Below are 26289 nucleotides of genomic sequence, written 5' to 3' on the forward strand. Positions count from 1 at the left end.
AGACATTATTTTAGATCATCACTAAAATATTCACTGTAGCCTGTGAGTCATGGTGGATATTTGCAGTGGCCAGTTCAAGGCTAAAAAGACTGTTTTTGTTTCAGTAATATTTAACTGGCTGGTTTTGGCCACATCCCACGGTGCCTTAGAAACTGCTACTATATTGACGGTGGGAAACAATTTCTGTTCAACCTCTCTGTAATACTGTATAACCCATCCTGGAATACTCAAGGTAAGTGGCAGGATTTGTAATTCAGATTACACTTTTGCAATGTTTTTAATGAGCAAGACAAATGCGGCTCATAACTGTAAATAGTGACTCAACGTTTTAAGGTCAAACAGTATTTTGTTCATATGTTGTCATGAATTAGATCTTACACTATTGCTGTGTTAGTACAGTCATGCACTACCATGTGGGAACCATGTTCAACATCCCATATTTAGTTTGGTGTTGATTATTTTATTTTATTTTATTTTATTTTATTTTATTCTTATTCATATAATTTGTATTTGCGTGAATCTTACAGAGGCAGATAAAAACATGACCGGGTCATATTTCCCCTAAACTCAAAAGAGAAAAATAAGAATTGATATTTTGCAAAAATAAAAGTTTTATTTTATTTTATTTTATTATTATTATTTTATTTTTTTATTTCTTACAATGAGCATATCATTTGTATTTGCATGAATCTTACAGAGGCAGATAAAAACATGACCGGGTCATATTTCCCCTAAACTCAAAAGAGAAAAATAAGAATTCATATTTTGCAAAAATAAAAGTTTTATTTTATTTTATTTTATTTTATTTCTTACAATGAGCATATCATTTGTATTTGAATGAATCTTACAGAGGCAGATAAGAGCATGACCAGGTCATATTTCCCCTAAACTCAAAAGAGAAAAATAAGAATTGATATTTTGCAAAAATAAAAGTAATTGTTTTAATTTATTTTACAATTATGCACATTTTTTACAGATTTGTTTCCCCACATTGTGTGAAAAAAGTTTTTATATTTTTATTATACTTACAAGTTTTATTAATGTCAATATTTAAGGTTATACATTTACTGAATGCTGAAGGGAAGGTGTATATTTAGACCCTATCACTGGTCACCATTTCTAATTTTTTAAAATTATATTTTTGCCTGAGCTCCAGCAGCGTGACAAATATATTTTAAAGTACAAATATGTCACATGGTTTCTTAGTTAACAGGAGCTCATAAAAAATTACATACATAAAATTATAATTTTAGGTGGAGCATCATAGTTAAGGAGCATCATAGTTAGTTAAGTATTTAATGTCAACCACCATTTGTAAATCAGGCAGTATTGTTTTATACTCACATTAATTTTTCATTGTGTCCAGACAGGAACATTTTCATTAGTGTACAGGAATGAAAATGTAATGTGAATCATATGTAAATAATATATAATGTATAACATACATATGTAATCCTTAACCCTGCTCATAAGTAGCACAAGTATAGCCAAAAATACACTGTATGGGCGAAAATAGTCAATTTTACTTTTATGCCAAAAATCATTAGGATATTAAGTAAAGATCATGTTCCATGAAGATATTTTGTAAATTTCCTACTGTAATTATATCAAAACTTAATTTCTGATTAGTAATATGCATTGCTAAGAACTTCATTTGGACAACTTTAAAGGCGATTTTCTCAATATTTCGATTTTTTTGCACCCTCAGATTCCAGATTTTCAAATAGTTGTATCTCAGCCAAATATTGTCTTAATGGAAAGCTTACTTATTTAGCTTAAAGCTTATTTATTCAAATGAGGTATAAATCTCAATTTCAAAAAATTGACCCTTATGTTTTGTGCACATATATCTTAAAGTTTCATTTTTTTTTTCAGCACTTTTTTTTTTCATTCAATACATAAATGTAATACTATAAGACACACATAATTCATTCAAATGATTTTGGTTATTTATAGCATGAGAAACGTACCCATCTGGACTATATTTCACAACACTTTTATGCACCTTGTTTATGTGTGACTGCAACTCTGTTCTCATGTGTAGCTAATGTTGTAAACAAGGTTAAAAGTCTCTACAATTTTATATAACGTGTCAAGTGCAAATATTTTCTCTATCGTGTCCTTGCTGTGCAGCACAATGGCCTGACTGTTTCTCTGGCAAAATGTATGGCCACATCCTCCAGCTGTGTCTAATCCAAGGTAAGAGTGTCATCTGCTAAGTAAAGTCTTGTGCCAATGTGTAAACATCAGAGATACCATTGTCTACAGTTTATTCAGTTGTGTCTCTCTTCTTCACAGCTGTAGCCTCTTTTATCCATCTAGAACCCAAGAACGCTACTGTGTTACGAGGCAGTGAGGTCCACTTTAATTGTAGCACTGATGAACACTGGGATGTCATGTCGTGGCTGTTGGGTGGAAGGACAATCCTCACCATTTCGGGAGAACATGGTCCTCTAGGCAGGGATGAGAGTATATCCACAATCAATCACTCCATCTCATCTCTCTCGGTGTGGGAGTTAGTTCTGATGAATGCTTCCTTCAGCCCCACTGCACAGGAAGTCGTATGTGAACTGCTGCCAACAAGACTCGGCAGATCATCATCATCCTTATTTGTACAAGGTATGTGAGCTTTTGAGTAAACAGAAAGAACTTTCAGTCAATAATATTTTGGCTGGGTTGCGGGTGATTGTGTATGTTCAGCCACTTAATGACCAATAGCTGTACTAGCATCAACACAATGACAAGTTCATTGAAAATGTTAGCTACAAAGACTACTTTAAGTTTACAATAATAATAATAATACACAGTTTATATTACTCTCTTTTTATAAGTAGTTAGTTTTATAATGAACTGCCAAATGCCAGTATCATCAGATAGTGGATTCATAAACAGTGACCTGAAAGAGAGGTCTGCATTTCCATTTATGCTGTCCTTGGGTCTTTGGTGATTTCCCGGATGAGCTGTTGCTTTTCTCTTGAAGGAATTTTGAAAGGTTGGCCAACTTTGTAAGGTCAGCAAAGGTTTGCTACTGTTGCTCCATTTGGAGATAATGGCTCTCATTGTGGTTTGTGAAGTCCGAGAGGATTTTAAATAGATTTGTAACCGATTCCAGACCAATGTATTTCAGTCAACTTTTTCCTCATAATTGACCCCTGCAAACAACTTGATTGACAGGTGATCTGACCAATCATAACGCTAAATCTGCCATTTTGTCCGACAAACAAATCAGACAGTAGAGTAGACTGACTTCAGTGGATTTCATATTGAAAAATTATGTAAATTGACATCTTTCCACGGTTGAAATAAACTACATTCTTATGTTCATTCATGTTTATTTCATGCTTTAAGTAAACAAGAAAAAGCGATGTGTCAGTTGATCTAATTAGGCAATACAGTGATCTGTCAAGACACATTAAAGAGCCACAAAACAGTATTAATGTTTGAATTTCTCAAAAAAAACCCTTAAGTAACCTGTTCTGTCTTGTTGGTTGATGGTGTGTTGTCCATGACGTATTTTTCACTGCATAAAAACATGATGTGTAGTGTGAGAGTTGCATTGTTTGTCGGACATAGCAACAATAACAGCAGCCATATCGCCCTGCAGCCCAAGACTGGTTGCCCACTGAAGCTAAGCAGGTTTGAGCCTGGTCAGTACCTGGATGGGAGACCTCCTGGAAAAACTAGGTTGTTGCTGGAAGAGGTGTTAGTGAGGCCAGCAGGGGGTGCTCACCCTGTGGTCTGTGTGGGTCCTAATGCCCCAGTGTAGTGATGGGGACACTATACTGTCAAAAGAGCACTGTCATTCGGATGAGATGTTAAACTAAGGTCCTGACTCTCTGTGGTCATTAAAAATCCCAGGATGTCGAGGTGTAACCTTGGCATCCTGGCCAAATTTGCCCATTGGTCTCTGAACATCATGGCCTCCTAATCATCCTTATATTCTGATTGGCTTCATTACTCTGTGTCCTCTCCACCAATAAGATGGTGTGTGGTGGGTGTTCTGGTGCAATATGGCTGCCGTCACATCATCCATGTGGATGCTGCGCACTGGTGGTGGTTGAGAAGATTCCCCCTTCTATGTAAAGCGCTCTGAGTGTCCATAAAAGCGCTATATAAATGTAAGGAATTATTATTATTATTATTATAACTAAGGAGGGCAAGTTTTTGCGAAGGGTCAGTTGCTTTCATAGTGTGTACCACTGTCAATATTCAAATTATTAATCAACAATGTTTTTTTTCAGAGGTCTGTTACCTCAAATCATAAATATAACACAAATCCAAAAGCATTATATTTTAATAGTAAATTCAGATGATATCACTCATTTTCCCAGCATGCTTGGGCCATTCTACATAATTGGTCCAAAGACAGAGTTGGAAAGAGTTTTTTTCCTAAAAACAAACAAACAAACAAAACAAAACCCTTTATGTATGCAAACTGCATAATATCCAAGGTACACATTTCTAGTATTTGTGCAGTTATTTTCATATTGTATTTTCAGAAAGTTTTGGAATATTTGTCCTCTCCTCAAATTTGTCACTACCAAAACACAGTAATAATAATTTAATTAGAAGGGTTATATTGACCTACTTACGGTTTTACTTTTGCTATTTTATTAGATTTTTTTCAGAGGTAAATTAATAACAATTTCATTTTTAACAATATTTCAAGTGTAATTTATGAGATTTGTTGTATTTTGAATACACTTCTTCTTTGTAAAAAGCTAAAAGTTCATCATACTGATTTCGATGTTAAGGATTCTTTAGTTTGAATATACGTTGAATCAAAAACTATCATAACATCTTAGTTTATAATTCAATATACTTTATTTTTGACAAAACATCCAGGTTTTGGTAGTGACAGCACATTTTTGGTTAGTGGCAGTAATGCTTTGGTACTAGCGACCACATCACATTACAGAATGATAAGTCACATACTAAAACACTATTAAAACATAATAAAATACAAAAAAATAGCATAACTGTACCAAAATTGTGTTTATTTACCCCAAATAAAGAATTATGTGTTCCCTTTTGTCACTACCAAAACAATGATGACATGTTTTGGTCGTCCGAAAGGTAGTGACAACTTTATGGGATAACAACCAAAAGAAAAACAAAAAAAAAAACAAGGATGTCACTAACAAAGTACCACCAAATGTTTCAGTAGTGACAGTAGTTTTAGATACTCTTAAACCTAGCTCAATGATGCTAATCAGCACATGGTTAGCTAGCACAGTTCTGAACAGTGGTACGCATGTAAAAACTAAATGTTATGGAATAACTCCCAAAAAAATATTTAAATGCAGAAAAAGAAGGTGTTCGGTAGTGACGTTCCTCAAAAAGATACTTTTAAAAACAACTTTTCAACAATGGAAAAGTAAAAATAAAAAAATTATTTCATTTTTAATTTTTTTAATAAGTTGAAATTTATGGGATAGGGTTTAGGACAGCCACTTCCCAATTGAAAGTACCCAATAAATGATGATTTTATATATGTTAAGCTTACTGATATTTTAAATATTATTGTGGGTTTCAATAGATAACAGAAGGATCTTAGTAAACATCTAAGATTTGAATACTTTTTACTGCTTTACTCTGACTGCTTTTTAAATGTGTTTTTTTTTGGTTGTGGGACAGTAGTTTGCACCCATTCTGTAGAATGGTCCACTAGTGTTATTTATTTTATTTTTCTAAATTTTCAAGTTTTTTTTTAAGTTTACAATTTGGGTTTTGCTTCGAAATGTACTTACATTTTTGACTAAGAAGTGCAAACACTTATTAGTGCAGCTCGTAAATTTGAGACCACATTGATTTTACTAAAAAAAAAAATCAAGGAAATAATTAGTAAACTTGAGATTAGTGTATTACATTTTTGGCACTGAACACCATGCAAGCTGGCTGACATTTCTATGAAAACTGACATTAAAAATGTTTTATTTGTACATTGCGCAGTAAGCAAAGTTCCATTTCTTATTATATCATTAATCATGAGGATAATGACACCATTCCCTGAGAATGACTTGTTATCCACAAGAATAAAAAAAGTTTTTTTCTAAAATGAGCAAAAAATAGTCTAATCATTCAACAACTATTTTGCTGCATAATAATAATGAAATGAAGATAATCTTGTTCACACATTGGTTATGTGTTAATATAAAGGCCAGAGCCTTCTGCATGCAGAGGAGCTGTCGGTTTTTATACGAGATGGCTGATTTAGGGGTAAGCATCGACTAAGGTGTTTTTCATGCAGGGGAATTCATTTGCTGCTGGCCGGAGTGAAGACTGCTGCTCTGGCAGTTTTGACGGAGCATATGACATTGTCGATGCCAGAGCAAGGGCTCTTGGGATGGAAATCGATTGGGGGCCATTAAAAATACCTTCAGTAAAGCCACTCTACTGGGTGGCAAACAGAGACAGAAAGCACAGCTCGACTCTAATCTTGGATTCAGTGGCCATCAGCACCCATCTGGTCCACTCATTTCTCAATCTAACTTGTCACTCCTATAGGAACTAAAAATGACAGTCATATTGCTTTTTAATGCTATTATTTTAGCAACAGCAAGGTTCGTTGATGCAGGAAGGAGGAGGCAGGACCTGGCTCAAAGTAAACTGACTTTTAGTTATAAAAAAACAAAAAAAACAAAAATGGAAGCAGCAGCCAACTCACACCAACCTCTCACACACAAAATGTAAAATGTCCCAGGCCTAGTCCTCTCTTTTCCTCAACTGTTGTTACTCCTCCTTTCATCTTTCCATGGTTCCTCTGTGGAACTCGAGACTGGTGTAGTGTTCATGGCACTCACTCGTGCCACTGGCCTACCTCTGTTTCTACAGCTTTTGGCTCCACCCTGCTAGCCACATACTCCTACCGCCCCTGCATCTGTGCCTACTGAAAGGGGCTGATATGGAGATCCTGGCACCTTGGGAGTAAGAACAGAACCGGTGACAGAAACAGACAGAAGAGGAGAGACGGTCTCCTGGACACTCTGCCACTTGGTCCTCCACCAGCTAAGAGTACCACACTTGCAATCTCACGCAGTGGTGCAGAATACTCCTCTGCTGTACATCAATGGTTCCGTATGGAAACTAAACAGTAGTGCACTTACTGCATGATAGATGGAACCGTCGGTGCAGTCACTTGCTCTTAAAATACTCCGTCATTTTGGTCATACACATAAAAGTAATACATCTGTAATAACTCTGTAAAGACTCTACATTTATTTGTGTGCACTCAGAATAACAACGAAACGTTGCACTTTTGTAAAATAATTAAAGCAAACAGGATGCGCTTTCTGCCATCTGTGTCTCTGTGAACTTGAGCACGAAACTTCCAAACTCTGTGTAAACTTGCTTTACAGACATGAAAATATATCTATAGAGTGAAATGTCTACCTTTAAATGAAGCAATTAAAATATAAAACAAATATTCTCAGAGTATGTAGGCTATGTAGGCAATTAAAGGCTCATTATTATGATTTATATGGTTTATTAATAAACGTGCGACTAATACTTGATGTTACGTCAAAATAAAGACTTGATGTTACGTCTAAATAAAGACAACATTGCGTCTGGGGACAGATGCCCTTTTACACGTGCGTTTATGGATGTGGTTGTTACACTGAAAACCCTAATAAGTTAATTGGACTAAATTGATTGAGTAAACTCGTTGCCTCAATTTAATTGAGTAATGGAATCTTCCAAAACTTGCATATTTAAGTTTATTTAACTTGGCGGTTTTGTAGACTGTACTTAAATCATTCAGTTCAACAAACTTAGCACTTATTTAATGTACTTAAACGATTTTGTTCACTTGGTATTCATTTTTTTAAGTGTACTTGTATATTTAAGTTAACTCAACATGAAAATGTTACTTAAAACTGTTAAACAATGTTCTTATATTTGACTGCAAGTCATGTCAGTAGTAGCACAACAAAAAACAAACAAAAAAAAAGCTCATAAAATGGTTATTGATAGTTAATAAAAATAAATAAAATTGAGTTGTTACCATTGTTGTGATTCACATGCTGAATGTTGAAGTCTGTGTGTGACTCATGCACATTACCCCAAATATTAAAAGATTATATAAACGCAGTTAAAAGCTTCTTATAGTGTTTAAAAAAAAAGAAAAACAGTAAAATTGTAAAATCATTAATCAGCATGAAAAACACTCATGATTTAATTACCTAAAAAACCTAATGATTTAATTAGAACATAGATCTGTCACGTTCAGACGAAGCACACGAACAACGACGTAACATAAACGAAAGGTATTTAATAAATCCAATAGGGAATACAGGAGACACAGGAACACAGGGTAGCAACATCAACGTCCGACAAGGAAGGATAGGACACACATGCTATATATACACTCAGACTGATACAAACACAGGTGCAGACAATTAGGGCGATACCAAAACACTCAAGGCAGCAGGGGGAAGTGACGGGAGAAACCAACTAATCAGTCCAGGGGTGTGACATTACCTCCCCCTCCCGGAAGGCGCGTCCTCGCGCCGACAAACAGGAAAAAGAAATGTACAGTCTTTGGAGGGGGCTTCGGCGGAGGACGGACTCCCGGGAGGAGGGCAATAGATGGAGTCCAGGGTGGTGACGGAATAGTCCAAGGAGGTGATGATGGGGGGAGGAGCCAAGGAGGAGACAGGAGAGGGCTGGAGCAGGAGGAGTCAGGTGAGACCCAGACCGCAGCCATGATGGAACCCCACGGTGGAGCCGATGGAGGGAGGAGCCATGGTGGAGGAAGGGCTGACGACACCATGGGGCCGACCGACGGAGGTGGAGCAGGTGGTGGTAGAGCCCGAGGCGGAGACGGAGAGCCGATGATCCTGGGCGACACCGAGGATCCGGAGGGCCGAGGCGGAGCCCAAGGCTCTGGCGACCGAGGCAGAGGCGGAGATCCGTAGGTCCACGGCGGAGCCGGAGCGACAGAGGACCGAGGCTGTGCCCGCGGGAGGGAGGAGATCCACAGAGCCGGAGGGACGGAGCGACGAGGTGCAGCCGGAGGAGTGGAGTCCAGAGGTGAAGGTGGGGCGACGACTGACCAGGGCGGAGCCGGAGGGACGATGGAGCCCGGTGGAGCTGGTGGACCGACGGGCGACGGTGGAGACGAGGGAGCTGAGAGACGGGGTGGAGCCGCAGGGTCGGAGGGCCGAGGTGGAGTCCAGGACTCAGAGGCTGGAGGCGAAGATGAGGGATCCTCCAGCCCTGACACCGATGGTGACTGGCAGACCTGCGGCGAACCCACCGCGCAGATGGTGGGCTGAGGGTGAGCAGATGGGCTGCCAGGAGACAGTGGTGGCAGGACTGAGGCAGCAGAAACAATAGACAGAGGGAGGGTGGGTGGGAAATCCAGGCAGTCAGGTGGAAGGAGAATGGGCATATCTTCATATACATCTTCAGAGAAATTACTCAAATTTTGTTCCAGAAAAATTAATCCCAGATCCAGGCGTTGCTCACCCTCAGCGGTGGTGCAGTGGGCGGTGCTGTCCTCAGCACCCTCACGCCCATCAGGAACGACCACCGTCGCAGGCTCTGTGGCCGGCTCTCGCACCTGGTCAGACACAAATTCCTCCAGCTCCGTGGCGATCGCTCGCTCTGTCGCTCCGATGGGCGATGGCTCCTGGGTCGCGCTGGTAGCGTTGGATCCGTCTGCGGTGATTTCGGGCTCGTGCTCCGCGTGTCGGGGTGGTGATTGGCTGGGTTCCGGGTCCGGAGTGGCACTAGCGAGATTCTCCAAGGAGCAGGCGGGGAACGAGGGTTTGTTTCTCGCCAGTGTCCACTCCACAAACGCGGCAAAATCCGCTCGAGGGCCGTCCTCGGACGACGGCGCTCTGCATGACGCGTTGAGGCTGGCGTCATAGAACGCACAGAGCGCGTCGTCCGGGTAGCTGGTGGTGTGAGCTATTAGCTGGAACATGATGGTATATCCCTCGAGCGGTAATTCCCCCTGCTCCAGCCGAAGGAGGATGAATTCTGGACGGAGTAGGGGATCCATGGGGGAAACACAACGGAAACAAAAGACTGAGGAAAAAGTGCCGGAAAACAAAACGGAGGGAAAAACACGAAAAAACTGTTTAGGTCGGACGTTCTGTCACGTTCAGACGAAGCACACGAACAACGACGTAACATAAACGAAAGGTATTTAATAAATCCAATAGGGAATACAGGAGACACAGGAACACAGGGTAGCAACATCAACGTCCGACAAGGAAGGATAGGAAACACATGCTATATATACACTCAGACTGATACAAACACAGGTGCAGACAATTAGGGCGATACCAAAACACTCAAGGCAGCAGGGGGAAGTGACGGGAGAAACCAACTAATCAGTCCAGGGGTGTGACAAGATCACCTTCTAAAAGCAATCTATTTATTACTTTTCTTTCTTTGAAATCAAAGAACTCTGATTTCATGCTGCATTGTTGCAACAACAGAAAGAAAACTATAATAATATAAACAAAGTTCCAAGTGCCCAACCAAAAGTAACACTATTCACTATAATGGTGAGTATTTAAAAAAAAAAAAAAAAAACCTTTTCAGGAAAATCAACATTAATTTATGAAGTCAGCTTATGTGATGTTCTCTCAAATATTTCAGTTGTATTGAAAATTCAACATTCAAGATGACTTTTGAAAATGATTTTTTTTCAAATGATTAATCATGATTTTGAGCTCACAACACTTGAAATCTTAAGTTTATGCATTTTGATAGTAATGATAGTCGGTATCCTCCTGTGTTCTCATCTCAAACGGGTGTTGGTTTGCTAAAAGTTGCTCCAGAGAGTCCGTACTGTAGACCCTGTCGAGCTCCTCCAAGCCCTCAGCAGCCAGACTTGGTGGAGCGTCAGGTGCCAGGCCCTCATTCAATGAATTTGTGAGAACCGGTAGAGGGCTGGGTACCATATGTAGTGACCTGAATGGATCCCATATGTGTAATTCCACGGTATAGCTCAGAGCCTGTGTTTCCCCAGCAGATTTCTCTGCTATCCTCAAGAGGGCTACAATCACCTCTAATCTTTCTAAATAAACAATGAGATATATGTGTAAGTGCTCTTCTAAAACTCCTTCAGGAAGGATTGGGCTTCCGCAAGGTCCCGTTTCTAGGTGGAACAGCTATGTTTCCTAGTCTTATCCAATCTCACTGAGTGGGTAATGCTAAGACAAACAGTGACTGGTCTTCTTGTTGCAAGCCCCAGCCTAGGCCAAAAGGGGGGCACAAGAGGCTTGCACAGGACACTGGAAGGGGCATCCGTGCTGCTTTGGTAGGATCCCAATTTGTCAGTCATTACCGGTGTGACATTGAGAGTGACCAACTGAAAGGGAATGTCTCAGTGGGTGCTGGCTTAAAGTAAACAGATTTTAATTATAAAATAAACCAAAAGGGAAACAAAGACCACATCACAGCCAGCTGCTACACACACAACTTGCGAAACTATTGCATTCCTCCAAGGAACTTTGTGCTTGTTCTTGGATTTGTTTGCGTTCTCTTGCAAAACAGTTTAATTTCTCCAAGATATTTTGCTTGTAAAACGTTTGCGTTCTTTCACAAAAATCAGATGTAGCGTTAGTTCTGGCAGGTCACATCAGTCAAGCTTGTATCAGCAGACTTTCATCTGATCCGCGTGTACCAATAGGAATACGATGCCTATCTCAGCATTCATATATAAAGTCTTTCAGTATTGTTAGCAGCTTTCGCATTGCTCAATAGCTAAATATCCTCCTCCATTCCCAGTTCCTCCTCTCGTCCAATCAGGATTCAGCCTTCTGATTCGCTATTGAATAAGACTAATTTCTAAAATGAGTACATTAAATGATTAAACATAAATAATATCTGCAATACATTTATGTCGATGCACTACCTTCTCTTGTCCAGAACAGAACCATACCACCAATCCAAACTGTTTGCTAATTGTCAATATGCTTACAAAACATTTGTGTTCAATCACAAAACTCTTTCATTTTCCAAGATGCTTTACAAGGGAATGCAAAAGCCATGTCCTTTTAGGGGTTACATACATACATACATGCAAACATTCAGTATAGGAATTCCAGGATCCACTTTTCACAAGCCTGTCTATAATAATCTGGCATACCTGATCATTTCTTTTAAAAATCCCAAATGTACTATTTTTCTCAGTATTCCATAGAGAAAACAGGTCAATCTAAAGATACATCACCGAATCAATCCGTTTTTAAGACCCAACCTGATTTATTCCTCATTAATTCAGCTATTCTGTGACTGCAACTAAACCACAGCTCAGCTAAAAACCAAAGAAATGACCTGAGACTCTATACATATTATGGAGTAAACCTATTCATCACCTAGATCACAAATTTGACTTGGTATATGCCCCTATTAACAGTTGTGCATGTTTAATAGTGCTATTCCCTGCGGATGTGGGGCAAATCTGTGGCTAACAGAGTTTTGGAATTAATTGGGCATCTTGGCTTTTTTAGTTAGCAGTCAGCATCTCTCGCAGTGATTTGTGGCACATTGGGTCAGACGTACAGTTGGAGGGCGCCCACAAATCTTCAGGGGAACCACAAATCCTCCTCTCTCCTCTCATTACAAAAGACTCCTATTCATTTGCATGTGCAGGACTAAATGTGATAGCTGTTTCTCATCAAGACAAACAGACTGTCCATGTGAGTGGGCATGTGTGCAGAGATTCACAATCGTTATTGTTTTTGCCTTATATTACTGTATTGGCCTTTGTTGTGATGGGGACACTAAGAAAAAAGCTAAAAAAGGTCAAGAAGTACAACATTTTTTGAACATTGTACTTTGTTTTTTGGACGTACATTTTTTAAAGTATCTTGGAGCACCATGTAGCCACTAGAACACTAGACCACGACTTCCATGTAAATGTTACTTTCTTCTTTGCTTATCTCTTCTTTTTTTGTGTCCTCTGAAGGATGGGAAGCTCTGTCTCATACAGTACATCATAAAGACCTTCATGGACTTTAGAGACTTTGTTTAAATATCTTTTTTGGACCCTCACGTAATGCACAATATTATTAGAATAGATGTTGTAGTGTTAAAAAAGGAAAAAGCCCCGAGTGATTTGCTTTCAGAATGAAGATTGCTTTAACATTTATACAATACATGTTGCAACATATAGGCTTATTGGAAAATAAGGTGGGTATATGGTGGAATTTCTTGCTGTTTTAGGGGTTCAAGCGTGTAGCACTAAACCCTATTGTAATTGTTAGAATGGCCAAGAGTCAGCAATCTCCGTGTAAAACTGATCGGGCAGACCAAACTCACCCCAATCGGTCTGACGGGGGTGCTACAGCGATCAAAAGTACAAAATCATTCATAACTCCTAAACCGTTCATTGCAAGCTTGTCTTAAGTCTTATGTCATTGGAATTCTTGGCTCATGCTGAACAAAATGCATGCCTCCGATTCATCTGTCACTTTGTGAAAGAGTGACAGACGAAAAAAACTTTTGCAAACTAGGTCCTATGTTTTTGACTCTCCGTCGTAAAGGGACGCCATAAGGCGTTAACAACGCATATGTAAGAGCTGAATCTGAGGTAATATGAAAAAATCCATGGAGCTTGGCCACTTGGTGGCGCTATGAGGGAAAAAACATAAAAACAGCCATAACGACGAAAGCGTTTGTCCTACTGACATGAAAAGCGGTACACATGGTCTATACCAGGGGTGGCGAACGTCGGTCCTGGAGAGCCGCAGCCCTGCATAGTTTTGCTTCAACCCTAATCAAACGCACCTGAACAAGCTAATTAAGGTCTGAACGGTTACTAGAAAGCAACAGGCAGGTGAGTCTTAATTAGGGTTGGAGCTGAACTCTGCAGGGCTGCGGCTCTCCAGGACCGGAGTTCGCCACCCCTGGTCTATACCGTCCACAAAGGGCTATAAGGACAATTGCATATCTCAAAAAACATGGCTGCCATTGGCCGATGAATTTTGAGCACCTATTATATAAGGTTAACGAAGGCCGATCAGAATGAAACTCGGTGTGCTGGTTTGACTCACGGCCCTAAAATTCTGTGAGAAATTTGAAAGAAACTGGCCACTGGGGGGTGATATCACATTTTTCAAGGGCGTAAATGATTGTACATTGCACATTTTTCGCACATACATGCAATATTTGTATCATACGATAGACCTCCTCATTCTGAACAACTTTGCCTCTAGAACCACTGCTGTCAATCAAATTGTTTGTTAAATGATTGAGAAAATGTAAAAAATCTACTTTTGTTAACTAGTCTTAGGTTTTTCGCTCAATTTGGAAAAAACACTGCAGTACAATTCTCTGGACTTTCTAGCTCAGTAATTATCAAAAATAAAAATGGTGAAATTTACCCTCTGGGAAGCTGTAACCAGGTCGTTTAGAAAAGGGGCCTGTCCAATATGCCAATGTGCATATACTCAAAAGCCTAAAAAGTCTAAATGAAAACTCAAAACTTAATGAAACCTGGTGAGCACATGTGACAGGTGATTCTAAACAAGCATGCAAAGTTTTAGGGAGATCGGATCACAGCTGGTGCTATAACAGTTAAAAAGGATTCTAAAACACTGTATGTCTATGCTAAATTACCTGGATTTGCCAAAAATGTTTTTTTTTTTTTTTTAAATCATTGATTTAGGTCGTAACAGGCTTGATAAATAATAGGTTATGTCTTTTTTCATATGTGCTTAAATGCCTTATAGGGGTCATCAGATGCTAAGTTCACTTTTACATGTTGTTTGAACATTAATGTGTGTTGTCAGTGTATGTACAAATCTACCCTATAATGATCAAATCCGTGCAGTGCTTTTTAATTAATCTTATATATATATTTTTTTTTTAATTGTATGATTTGTTTTTTTTTAATTGTATGATTTAATATGATTTAATCATATCATGGAAACTTATTATGATTATTATGATTACAAAAGCAGATTATTAATTAATAAAGCCTTACTTTTGTGAGGTTCCCTGCACCATACTGCTGTGACCTCAAAACATAGTGATAAAACAGACAACATTGCCAGATTCATGTTCATCTGTTTCTAAAATGTGTCACAAAATGTAAAAGAAGTAAAATAATGTGCAAGTATTTTATTTTATTTTATTGGTGTTTTTATCATCCACCAGGCAAATCCTAGGACATAATTTTAAATAGTAATTAGGAATACTATTTAGAAAGGATAGTATGTGAACTGGGACGTAGCCCATCTCTTATCCATATTTACTTTCTGTATGGTTATCCTCAATGAATTAGCTTGGCAAGAGAATCAGACTTAGGATGTAAATCAGGAAAGGCTAAACGTGTGTCAGCCTTTCGGACACAGGATTGCTCACAAAGCTTTTCATTAGGGGCATGGGCAACCATACTTCTTCCAGATTAAATGCTGTCTCATACACAGTAATTTTCCCTGCCTGTCCCTCCTGCTGAAAAAAAAATCACCCAGCTGACAAGGGAAGAGCAGCCCTGCTTTCAAATTACACTGTCAGGACCAGACACAGGCTTAGCAGTTGATATTTATGTAACTCTTATTGTTATCACCAAAAATACAGTATGAATATATCCAATATGTATTTTTATTTGAACTTGAGGATGATTTTGTATGAGTATAACTTACTTTGATTCATAACTCACATATGGTTTGTGCTACGGATGTTACTGTTAATAGGTAGGTATTTACACATAAGGTACAAAAACATAATTTTATGAATGTTTGGGTACATGCTGAAAAATACAATACTGGCAAAACCTAAAATGTAAGCAGTATTATGTATTTACCACTAGAATCTTTTGTAGAATCATTCAGTATTTTGTAAATATATTTTAGATCCTAAAACCATAATCAACAATATCAAAAAACAGTATAAAATATTACAATTAAATATAAAAATGTAACTTTTTTCAGCAAATGATACATTTTTAAGGGGATTTCACAGTTATGGTAACTACTAAGGTTGTAGACAAAGATTGCTTACAACTTAATTTAAATTTAAAGTTAAAATAACTGATTTTAAGTTTTTTAAGTGTAGTTTTAAAGTAGATGGAGTTATTGAAGTAATTACATAAAATAAATGAAGATTTGAACCATAGGGTATTATAGAGACATGTAGGTGGATTCTTGATTTTATTATTAAGGTCCTTGACATGACTTATGAGGCAGCCTACAGTATAAGATAGTCAGTTACCTTGCACAGTAAAGCCTTCACAGATGAATTGCTGTGGCCATGCAATTCACTAGGAGAAAGCGAAAATTTCAACTAATTATGCAGCTGTCTATAACAATCCACTGCTTTACCTTTTGTTTCTCTTTCCAGGGTGAATAAAAAAGCCCATCATGCGGGCTTTTAAAAGAGACAATTTAGCTGTCACACATTTACCAGTCGCACATCAACCAGTCAATTATGAACCATCAATCATTTAAAAAGAATTTAATCATGTCTGCTTTTAGTGGAAAGAAATGCACATATACAGTGGCTCCGAAAAGTATTTAATGCCTGAGCCACACTTAAAATGTATGAATGTCATTGCAATATTCAAAAAAAAACCCATCAAACCCAGTGACATTAATTTAAAAAAAAAAAGTTTTCCAAGCAAAACATTTGACAAAAAATGAAGATGAACATTTACTGGACTGAAGCAACTTAGGTTCGCTTGATTAAGCATCATATCATTTTCTAGAAAGATCATGTTTAAATGTAAGTATCAAATATGATACATCAGGCTTTTGAGGAACAGTTATTTGTTCATCTCTCAATCATCATTGTATTGCACTGCATTATAAGTTTACCATGAGATATAGAGTGAAAACTGATATGTATATGAATGGACTCAACACTAAGGATTTTTCAATTTTTCAATTTTTTACTTGCCCGGTCAAAATTTTCACAGGCCCTGCTGCAAAAAAGTAAAATAGTTGCTGTTATCACTGTTTTTGATCATGTTTTCTTTTATTTTAATAAATAAGCATATATGACACCAAATATTACAAACCAATTAAAATTTTTACAATTCTCGATTCCAATTTCAATACCACAGCAAAACCTACTAGCCCAACAAACATAAAGTTCAAACATTATTTGTTTGTTCAAAAATTGTTTTATTATCATTGATATTTTATTATAAATGAAAAGATGCAGTAAGACTGAAAAAATGCAAACTCAGTCTCTGCCAGCAGGTGGCGCTTTTGGAATAACGATTGGATAGTGATTACGTTTCCTTGGTTACGCTGTAAACAAAGCAGCGCGCTGCTTATGAACGCTACTTTAAATGCATTATACAGAGGCAATTGAAAAGAAAAGGCCATGTAAACTTTTCTTAAAGGGGTCATCAGATGCTAAGTTCACTTTTACATGCTGTTTCAACATTAATGTGTGTTGGCATTGTACAAATCTACCCTGTAATGGTAAAAATCCATGCAGTGGTTTTTAATTAATCTGTAAAAATAATATCCCCTTTTTCAAATCGAGCCATTCTCAGATGCCTGTCGTTGTTGCGTCACACCCACAGAGGCTGCTCCCACGATAGTTGATTGACATTAGCATCTTACCTCAGATCAGTTGTAACAGTCCAACCTCCATGTTTTGATGCCGGAGCAGGGATGTAGATTAGACAAGAATTGAGCATTTGAGGTGTTGTGTTGCTGGATGTAATAATGAACGTAGTGGTCATCATTTACTCCTGACATCTGAGCTGCTGAAGATGCAGTGGATTTGTTTGTGAAGGGAATGTGTCTCCTGATCTACATTTATCCCTCTATGTTCGCACAAATCATTCGTGATCCAGCTTCACTTACAGCAGAAGTGAGTATAAGGTTTTTTTTTATGAATCTTTGCAATCGCCTTTCCTAATAATGTGCTAGTTAGCAAGTTTAGCGGCTAAATGCGGCTAAAGTAAACAGGCTCGTCAATCCACAGGGAGAAGAGAGGGGCGGGGCGAGCAGAGCTCATTTGCATTTAAAGCAGCCTCGGCCAGAATGGGATGATTTTTTGCAGAGCTGATTTTGGCAAGGTAAAAAGGGTGTTGTTTTAGACTACCATTGAGAATTTTTAACCAAAGTATATTATAGACTTTTCATTAAGACCCTAAAGAATCATATCAACTCATGGAAAATGGGCATCCGATGACCCCTTTAAAACAGTTAACAGTTTAAAACCCCCCCGTTTGAATATTTAGGATAATATTTTCAATATTTCACACATTGTAATTTTGCTCTGTCTGCTACAGTATTTTTTCCCTATTTACGTTCGTCTTCAGTGTCTTTGGCCTCTGTTAACGGAGTTTCGTAATATTTCCACACACGACATTTTGAAAAATGATTGCATGCAGTTTGTGTGCAAGCCCGGGACAGGCCGGATCGGTTGAAATATGTCCGGTAGATTGGTGCATCTGTACTCCACTGTATAAATTAAATAAAGATTAATCATTTTACAAAGTTAATCGTGAAGACGAGTATTTTGGCATACTTTTGTAGGCTATTTGTCCGTCAGAGATGCATCTCTGTGATCGTTTGAAATTTTAAATTAACATGGCTTAAAAACACGTGCAAATTATTAACTGTCGTGACAACGCGGCAACGTGCCAGTGACAAATTCGTCAACTTTCCCGAGCATTTCTCATGCTGGCCCTAGGCCATCGAGCACTTCTCACTGTCAAGCCCTGTATGTGAATTGTGTTATACTGTTCATTAGACTATTTGAGCCACAAAAGCTGTAAGAGCAAAAATCAAATCAAATATGAAAAAAAAGGACATTATCTGTTAAGTTTACAGACAAGATTTGAAATATCTCAACCTATGGAACTCTAAATCCTCATGTCTTCTATTTAAAATCTAGAAAAAGGAAATCTCAGGATTTTGGAGAGTGATCTGTCAGTTCAAGAAGGGATGCTTGTCACTTTCCATTGCCAAGCGAGTGGCTGGTATCCAGAGCCTGCAGTGTCCTGGATGGTCAACGGCTCCACTGTGGACAGAGGCGACTACAACACCAGCTCTCTTCAGGATCTTAACGACCTTTTCAACTCCACCAGTGTGCTTTCAGATGAAAGCAGAAATGAGCACTACAGTGGAGTGTTGGGCATCTGTGTCTGCCGCTCTAGCCCACCAAAGCAGCAGTGTCAAGCTAACTGTAGGTAAGAGTGAATGAATATTAAAGAAAAGGTCATTTCCAGAACAAACATTTACAGATAATTTACTCACCCCCTTGTCATCCAAGATGTTCATATCTTTCTTTCTTCAGTCGTAAAGAAATTGTTTTTTGAGGAAAATGTTTTTAGGAGTTTTCTCCATATAATGGACTTCTATGGTGCCTGCGAGTTTGAACTTCCAAAATGCAGTTTAAATGCAGCTTCAAAGGGCTCTAAATGATCCCAGCCGAGAAATAAGGGTCATATCTAGTGAAACAATCGGTTATTTTCTAAAAAGAAATTACAATTTATATACTTTTTGACCTCAAAGGCTCGTCTTGTCTAGCTCTGCCTGTACTCTGTGTATTCTGGTTTAAGACAGTTAGGATATGTCTAAAAACTCCCATCTCATTTTTCTCCTCCAACTTCAAAATCATTCTACATCGCTGTGTTAACTTTTTTTGTAAAGGGCGTTTGATCTTCATTGCACGTTCACCTTGTAAACACTGGGTCGGTACTTCGGCAGCGATGTAGGATGATTTTGAAGTTGGAGGAGAAAATGAGATGAGAATTTTTTGAAATACCCTAACTGTCTTGAACTGCAATACACAGAGTAAATTTTTGTTCTGCAGTGAATTTCTTCTTTAATGAGCTCCCCATGCAAACTAATAAGCATTACTTTTTTTTAGGAGCAATTTCTCAATGTCAGTTTTTCAGTACTCTTCACATAGTACTGTTATTTATCTGTTGTCTGTTTTTGGGTGATTGTTTCATGAGCGACAATGTGTGCTTGTTGAGTAACACCTTTGCTAGTGTTATGAAAGAACATCTTGATTTGAGACACATTTGAATTTTTTTGGTAGTTTTAGCTCATTTTGTGTGTGAAATTTACTGCTGTGCCAACCTGTAAGGAAAAGTAAGGTGGGACGAGTTTTGAAAGTGACCCAAGTATTGGGAAATGTGTCCTAGCAATTGACCCCATGCAAACAGCTTGACTGACAGGTGATTTGACCAATCATAACGTCAAATACACTGTTTTGTCTGACAAACAAATCAGAAGAGTAGACTAAATTCAGGAACTTAAGCTTTTTTGCTTGCTTCAGTTCTTTTTTTTTTATTTTAAAACTAATGTTTCATGACAATGACATTTTATATGATGTAAATGACAGTGATTACAGTAGGCTGTTTATTTTCTTTTCATCATAACTACAAAAATACAGAGTAAATGCATTGAGTCGATATAAAGTGCCCATAAATGTACAAATGTGTTTTGCAGTGGCACCGAAAACTCCACAGGACTACACAGTTGTGATCGCTGTAACAGTGTCGGTGTGTACGATCATTCTGCTGGCAATGCTCATCCTGATCTTGTACTATAGAAAAAAACTGACAAGTAAGCAAATCCATTTTACATTTCTCTTAAAAGTTCCCTTTAAGACTCTCCTGCAAGTTATTAAACCAATGAAGAGAGAAGTTAAAGCAGTGGTTGCCATAAATTGGACCAACAGCAAGGACACATTGTAGGGTGAGCTGTCAGCAATGAGGCAGTTTAAAGGTTTTACTGCATTGCTCACATGTCCTGCAAAGTGCTTGCACAGCATTTAGGAAAATGGATAAACCGTTTAAGATGGAAAACCTATTAACAGTGTCTTTGTTCTGAAAGTTCTTTGTTACTATCTTTCTTTACTTGTTAAATGTCAAATCAAACATTATCAGTTGAATTAGAGGGATGTTCCTACCATGAAAAAATGTAGAGAATATATCACAGTACACTCCCTGTACTTTAAAATGCCACTAAAGGAACAGTCCACTTTTTTTGAAAACAGGCTCATTGTCCAACTCCCCTAGAGTTAAACACTTGAGTTTTACCATTTTCGAATTCATTCAGCCGATCTCCGGGTCTGGCGGTAGCACTTTTAGCATAGCTTAGCATAGATCATTGAATCTTATTAGACTGATAGCATCTCGCTCAAAAATGACAATATTTTTCCTATTTAAAACTTGACTTTTTTGTAGTTACGTCGTGTACTAAGACTGACGGAAAATGAAAAGTCGCGATTTTCTAGGCTGATATGGCTAGAAACTATACTCTCATTTCGGCGTAATACTCAAGGAATTTTGCTGCCGTGCCATAGATGCAGCAGGTGCAATGTAAACAAGTGCTCACAAAACTTTGCAACTGATTGCAAAAGCACTTTTTCGGTAACACTTTAGTATAGGGAACAATTCTCACTATTAACTAGTTATTTATTAGCAAGCTTATAATTAACACTGGCTGTTTATTAGTACTTAAAAAGCACATACTCTGCATGACCTTATTCTACATCCCTATACCCAATACCTGAACCACCTCACTTACTATTAATAAGCAGCCAATTAAGAGTTTTTTGAGGCAAAAGCCATAGTTAATGGTTTGTTAATAGCAAGAACTGGACCTTAAAATAAAGTGTGACCAGTTTTTCTTCCCACATCATATTTTTTCCATCACAAATCTCCACACACACACACACACATAAAAATGCAACTCTGAAATGTGTTACTGTCTCTTATACTTTTGTTGCACCAGCTACTAAGATGTTATTGCTAGTCAAGCTTGCTAGCAGTTGACTAGTGCTGCCTGAGGCTAAAACCAGAAACATCAAGTTAAATGTCTGTTGTTCTCTTTTCTTTTACAGAATCGAGCTCTAAAAACAAAGTCAGGTAAGACATTTTTGTGTATACCATACTTGTTTTGAAGCTTTTCTGAATGCACCAGCTGGACCACTGTTGAACATCCAGAAGAGGGGAAATGATCCATAAGTGACAGAAGCCTTTCTGAACATTGCGCATCATCTTCTTTTTTCTTCTCAGTTCTTAAATGTTAAAGGAGAAGTCCACTTCCAGAACCAAAATGTACAGATAATGTACTCACTCCCTTGTCATCCAAGATGTTCATGTCTTTCTTTCTTCATTCGTAAAGAAATTATGTTTTTTTGAGGAAAACATTTCATTTTTTTCTCCATATAATGGACTGATATGGTGCCCCGAGTTTAAACTTCCAAAATGCAATTTAAATGCGGCTTAAAACGATCCTAAATGCAGTTGTAAATGATCCCAGCCGAGGAAGAAGGGTCTTATCTATTTAAACGATGGGTTATTTTCATAAAAACAATACAATTTAAATACTTTTTAATCTCAAATGCTCATCTTGTCTTGCTCTGTCTGAACTCTGTGTATTCTGGTTCAAGACAGTTAGGGTATGTCAAAAAACTCCAATAATATTTTTTCCCTCAACTTCAAGTGTGAAATCAACAGTGATTTCAAAATCATCCTACATCACTGCACGAGTACAGACCCAGTCTATGCAAAGTGAACATGCAAAGAACATTAAACACCCTTGACAAAAAGATAAAACAGCGATATAGGGCGATTTCGAAGTTGAGGGAGAACATGAGATGGGAGTTTTTCGACATACACTAACTGTCATGAACCAGAGTTCAGGGAGAGTAAGACAAGATGAGCTAGATGATTAAAAAGCATAAAAATTGTATCATTTTTATGAAAATAACCGATCGTTTTGCTAGATAAGACCCTTCTCCCTCAGTTGAGATCATTTACAACCGCATTTGGGAATGTTTGAACCCGCATTTAAACTGCATTTTGGAAGTTAAAACCGGGGCACCATATCAGTCCATTATGTGAAGAAAAATGCTGAAATGTTTTCCTTAAAAAACATAATTTCTTTACGACTGAAGAAAGAAAGACATGAACATCTTGGATGAGGGGGTGAGTACATTATATGTGAATCTTTGTTCTGGAAGTGGACTTCTCCTTTAACACCGACAGGCATGCAAAGACACACACAAAGTGAATGACTCAAAATCTTCTGTAACAGAACAGTACCATTACACATTTTTAAGCCATTGAAACAGCAGCCTTGAAACAAATCCTGGAAATACTGGAGAAAAATACAGCATTTTCCATAAATACCAAACACTGTTCCAAAATTACATAGTACCATAGTACTTACGCATATTGCCGTACTGATATTTCCTTTGTGCAAAATTGAAACTGATGCCCTACTTCATTTGCTAAAATGTGAAGGATAATTAGTACATGATGTATACTGCACATTATACAATAAATGTTGCATTTTGAACAGACTTAACTGTATAGTGTAAACTCTTACATTGCAGTCAAATATTTTTTAATATTACTAAATTTTTTTTATGAATTAAGTCAATTAGCAATGGCTTTTTAAGGTAATAATTGCAGTTTAGCACGTTTTACAGTGTGGCTTGAGAAAACTTTTGATGTATTGCATTTGTCTTTCCAGCTCCTCTTTGTGGACTGTCAATTTAAGCAGTAGGAGGATGTCTGTTGCTGATGAAACCAGAGGAAAAGTTAACCTAGGATACCACATCGAAGACGTAACAAGTAATAGCACCAAAATACATCTCAGAACAGAACACCCAGTAAAATGATGTGTTATGCAAAAATATTTGGGGGATTATGTCTACTTTATGTAATATATTTGTACAGACTAAAACAAGAAAGCAAGTTTCTGGGATATCAAATATACACTACTAAAAAAAAACAAAGAGTTAGTTAGGTGTTTGTTAAAACAAAAGAAAAAAAGGTAACACTTTAGTATAGGGAACAATTCTCACTATTAACTAGATGCTTATTAGCAGCCTATTCATAACATATTGGCTATTTATTAGTACTTATAAAGCACATATTCTGCATAACCATATTCTACATCCCTAATGCTACCCAAAACCTGAATTTAACAACTACCTCACTAACTATTAATAAGCAGCAAATTAGGAGTTTACTGAAGCAAAAGTCATAGTTAATGGTTTGTTAATAGCGAGAACCACAAAAAATTGCAAAGACATATAGTATACTATTGTAAAACATATATTATAAAACATACAATCTTTGTTTGATTAACAATCTCAATTTTTTTTCAGGTTTTTTTTTTGTTTTGTTTTTGTGAGCACACACAACATCTTACTATTTTTGCCTTGTTTTCTGTTACAAATATTCATTTTTAAAACAAAAAACATTTAGTTGGGAAGCAAAATGACCCAAGAGTCTTGTTTTCTGAGAGTTCTTTTCTTACAATGAGAAAAAAATATCTGCCAGTGGGGCAGTATTTCTTGTTATTTCTTGAAATTTAATCTTGTATTTTCTTTGAGTTAATATGAATTTTCATAGTAATTTTGATACATTTCACAGAAAACAAGACTTAAAGAAGCAGCCAGTCAAGTTTACATTATTTAGAAAAACAACTTCCACTATTTTTCTATTACTTCTAACTATTTTTTAATTAACCTGACATCACTTTACTAAATAATGTAAACTTAACTGAACTTCACTTCCACTTTAACGGTAACACTTTGCAATGAAGTGTTATTTGTTAACATTAGTTAAGGAGTTAACTAACATAAATAACAATGAACAATACATTTATTACAGTATTTATTATTTGTTTTTCGTTAGTTGATACAAATACAGTTGTTCATTGTTAGTTCATGTTAGTTCACAGACCAAGTAATGTCAACAAACACAACTTTTGATTTTAGTAAATGCTGAAATTAATATTAAATAAGATTATTAAATCCTGTAGATGTATTGTTCATTCTTAGTTCATGTTAACTAAAGTAGCTAACTAATGAAACCTTACTGTGAAGTTTTACTGACTAATTTTGCTTCTTAAGTAAATGTATCTGGAATAAAAAATGTTTAAATATTTGTCCTTTTTGCAGTTAAGGTATTTATTTTTCTGAAAAGATATCTTGTAAAAGATCATAAAATATTTTAGATTCTTCTTCTTCTCATATCCTAAATCAGACTTTTTAAGATATTTTAAGGCTTATTATCATAATAAGTAAAAAATGTATTTCTTTATTATTTCTACTGGGAAACTAGACCAGCATCCTAAATATGACTTTTGTATTTGAATACAGGACTAAGTGCACATTGTGCATTGTTAGTTATGTCCATAAAATGTAAAGTCACGCACACTACTGCTCTTCACTCCACAGGTTTAGGACACCATGACCTTAGGAACAGAGCTGACAGCACGATAAACATCATCAGCCCTCCACGGGTAAGAGGAGAGAGAATTACAACCTCTGCATTATTCAAAACTAGTGGTGGGATTTCTGACACCTCAGTCTAAAGTTTTCTGCCTCACACCTGGGGGAAAACACTGATCTCTCTATTACTATGAGAAGGAATATTCAGTCAAACAGTTAAATAGTACTCTTATACAAATGATATACAATCATATACTATGTTTAAATCACATTTTTTTCACATTACTGCTGATTGTATGATGTGTCATTTTCAGGAAACAACCATTTAATTTTTAAGCATTTAATTTGAAACTGCTGAACTGTCAGGAAATCATATTTTCTTACCTCAGGCTGAAACTACCAGGTCCATAATCATTGTAGACACTGGGGGAACCACCATGCCAGGATTCAATAAATGCAATAAATGCAATAAATTTCAATAAATTCAAATTGTTCTATTTTTCTCAACAGGTTCCTGATATTGTCATTTTCAGCTCTCAAAAACAGAAAGAGGATGATTTTTCTAGTCTCTGCAAGGGAGCAAAGACAGTCCGTCGGGTCACTACTGTTTGACCTCAGGGTTAACCCCACATCAACAACCCATTGCAAGAATGGACCAGCTTTCTATTCAGAGAGAAGCCACATATTCAATCTGACCTTATTGTTACTCCAAAAAGGTCATATATGCTGAAGATGCAGTGACTTGCATACCAAGAGGACAGAGACTTTTTTTTTCACTTTAAAAATGTTCTATAATCATTTTGCATTCTTTTGTACCCACCTTATTCAAGTGGAAATATTTTTAAGTTATTTTTGTTGATCAATATTTTACACAATCTCTGTATTCGTATCTATATCGGAATAGAGGGCAGCAGTGATGACGTATTTTTGTAGGCCAACCTGGAAGATAGCATCAGCCTGGTTCTGTCAGATATCTCCATTGGCTTATGGATTATTGCAGAAGACAAACTCTGTGACCAACAAAAGCTCATGATTTTCTCATCATAATAATCTTAACGAAATGAAGTTTATTTAATAAAGTTTGGGAAAAGCACATTCAGATAATCCAACTAATCAGTGTGAGAAGCCTAATGTATATCATGTATATAT

At 37.2% G+C, this 26289-nt stretch overlaps 1 protein-coding gene across 1 annotated transcript; it reads left to right on the forward strand.

Moving 5' to 3' along the window:
• Positions 1-23: 23 nt before the first annotated feature.
• On the forward strand, positions 24-26233 carry igsf5b (immunoglobulin superfamily, member 5b). The gene is given in 10 exon segments (XM_051129535.1): positions 24-232; positions 2134-2199; positions 2299-2619; positions 18826-19028; positions 19030-19120; positions 20391-20507; positions 21790-21814; positions 23430-23530; positions 25147-25211; positions 25651-26233. Coding segments are annotated over 9 exon segments (1062 nt in total). The 5' UTR covers positions 24-232; positions 2134-2162; the 3' UTR covers positions 25753-26233.
• Positions 26234-26289: the final 56 nt, after the last annotated feature.

The sequence above is a fragment of the Labeo rohita genome, chromosome 15 (genome assembly GCF_022985175.1).
Source record: "Labeo rohita strain BAU-BD-2019 chromosome 15, IGBB_LRoh.1.0, whole genome shotgun sequence".
Classification (NCBI taxonomy): Eukaryota; Metazoa; Chordata; class Actinopteri; order Cypriniformes; family Cyprinidae; genus Labeo; species Labeo rohita.